The sequence below is a fragment of the Diprion similis genome, chromosome 6 (genome assembly GCF_021155765.1).
Source record: "Diprion similis isolate iyDipSimi1 chromosome 6, iyDipSimi1.1, whole genome shotgun sequence".
Lineage (NCBI taxonomy): Eukaryota > Metazoa > Arthropoda > Insecta > Hymenoptera > Diprionidae > Diprion > Diprion similis.
The window spans coordinates 19822154-19823433 of NC_060110.1; the positions used below are offsets into that span (position 1 = coordinate 19822154).

A 1280-nucleotide genomic window follows, 5' to 3' on the forward strand; every position below is an offset into this window, starting at 1 on the left:
GCGTGACAAGTAATTTCATGTAGCTTACAATAAATTTCCACGACACGCGTTCGTCGTGTTCCCGGTTGCCCGCCTTTTTACGTTTCGGTCGATGTATTTTTGGTAAAATACATGGACAATCGATTAATCGGACTTCAAAAACATGGGCCACGAATAATCGATTATTAAAAAAAAATAATCGAATTATTCGATTATTCGGTGGCCAACGCCCATCCTTAGAGCACGGACTGCCACGGGAATCAGCTATCCAGTCATACAGATCAGTGTTGACGACACAGCCGAGCACCATGGGGACTCCTCTTGTTGAAGTATTGAAGCCTTACGGATTCCGCGTATCAATTCCGAACGCACCCGGCGTTGAGCTGTTTGCTTTCCACGGCAACATCAACAAGAAAATGACGGGTAAGTAAGACGACGTCTAGTCTAGAACACGGTTACGAAATAATTCAAAATTAGAATCGCTGAGTCAGTGAGTTGGAGTGAGTTGGACTATTCTGCAGAATATCTTACCTTCCACCTTCCGATTGAGGTGGATTTTCAACGGACGTCTATTGTAGCGAACAATTTTCACTAATAAAGTATGTATTGTGACTAGGCAAAGAAGCCGGGGAGTTTTCCGTGGACGTCGTTTCAAAAGAAAACGGACGATGGAGCTACACTAATTCGACGACCTTGCTGAATCCGGGAGACACCCTGTACTTCTGGACCCACGTGCGTGTTAATGGAGTCGGACACGAGAGATTTCAAGAATTTCACGTGCCCGAGTGGATGCTTACGTCTTAAGGTGACTCGGACGATGGATTTCGTCTGGATAGGAATTACCGATACCTCTAAAGTTACGGAAAATTCTTACTGCGTATTATTCATTTCTTTAATTACTCCTCGAATGTGTAATTTTTCATAACTTTATTACGGCCCAGAAGAATAAAATGATTTGAACATTACTACATATGACATTTTTGACATATCGATCTCTAAAAAAAAATTGACGACCCTGTGCTTTTTTACAAAAAAGCCCCATCTTAGAATTTTCAAAAACTTAATAAAATCGTGTATGTCAAAACAAAAATTTTGAGCCATAAAACAAAGCGGAAGTATTTTTCAAACGATTTTATTCGATAGTACAAGACATACAACGATGAAAAATTAATTCTTAATCACAATTTTATGGCATGTGTGTTCTCTACAAGCAGAAAACGGTTTCGCGAATACTGCTTGCGGAAGTACACAATTTATTTCCTTTGTTCCCGGTATCGGTCTGTCAATTTTGAGTCGATTCT

At 40.3% G+C, this 1280-nt stretch overlaps 1 protein-coding gene across 1 annotated transcript; it reads left to right on the forward strand.

The window, feature by feature from the left end:
- The first annotated feature begins 287 nt into the window (after positions 1-287).
- LOC124406551 (gram-negative bacteria-binding protein 3-like) lies at positions 288-783 on the forward strand. The gene is made up of 2 exons (XM_046881987.1): positions 288-402; positions 596-783. Exons 1-2 carry the CDS (start codon positions 288-290, stop codon positions 781-783), a joined length of 303 nt encoding a protein of 100 aa, XP_046737943.1.
- The last annotated feature ends 497 nt before the right edge of the window (positions 784-1280 follow it).

What these genes read in the sequence shown, in the direction of transcription:
- LOC124406551 (XM_046881987.1), top strand. Translation starts at nt 288, where the DNA reads ATGGGGACTCCTCTTGTTGAAGTATTGAAGCCTTACGGATTCCGCGTA. An exon ending in CATCAACAAGAAAATGACGG is followed by an intron (nt 403 to 595) that starts GTAAGTAAGACG and finishes TATTGTGACTAG; the next exon opens with GCAAAGAAGCCGGGGAGTTT.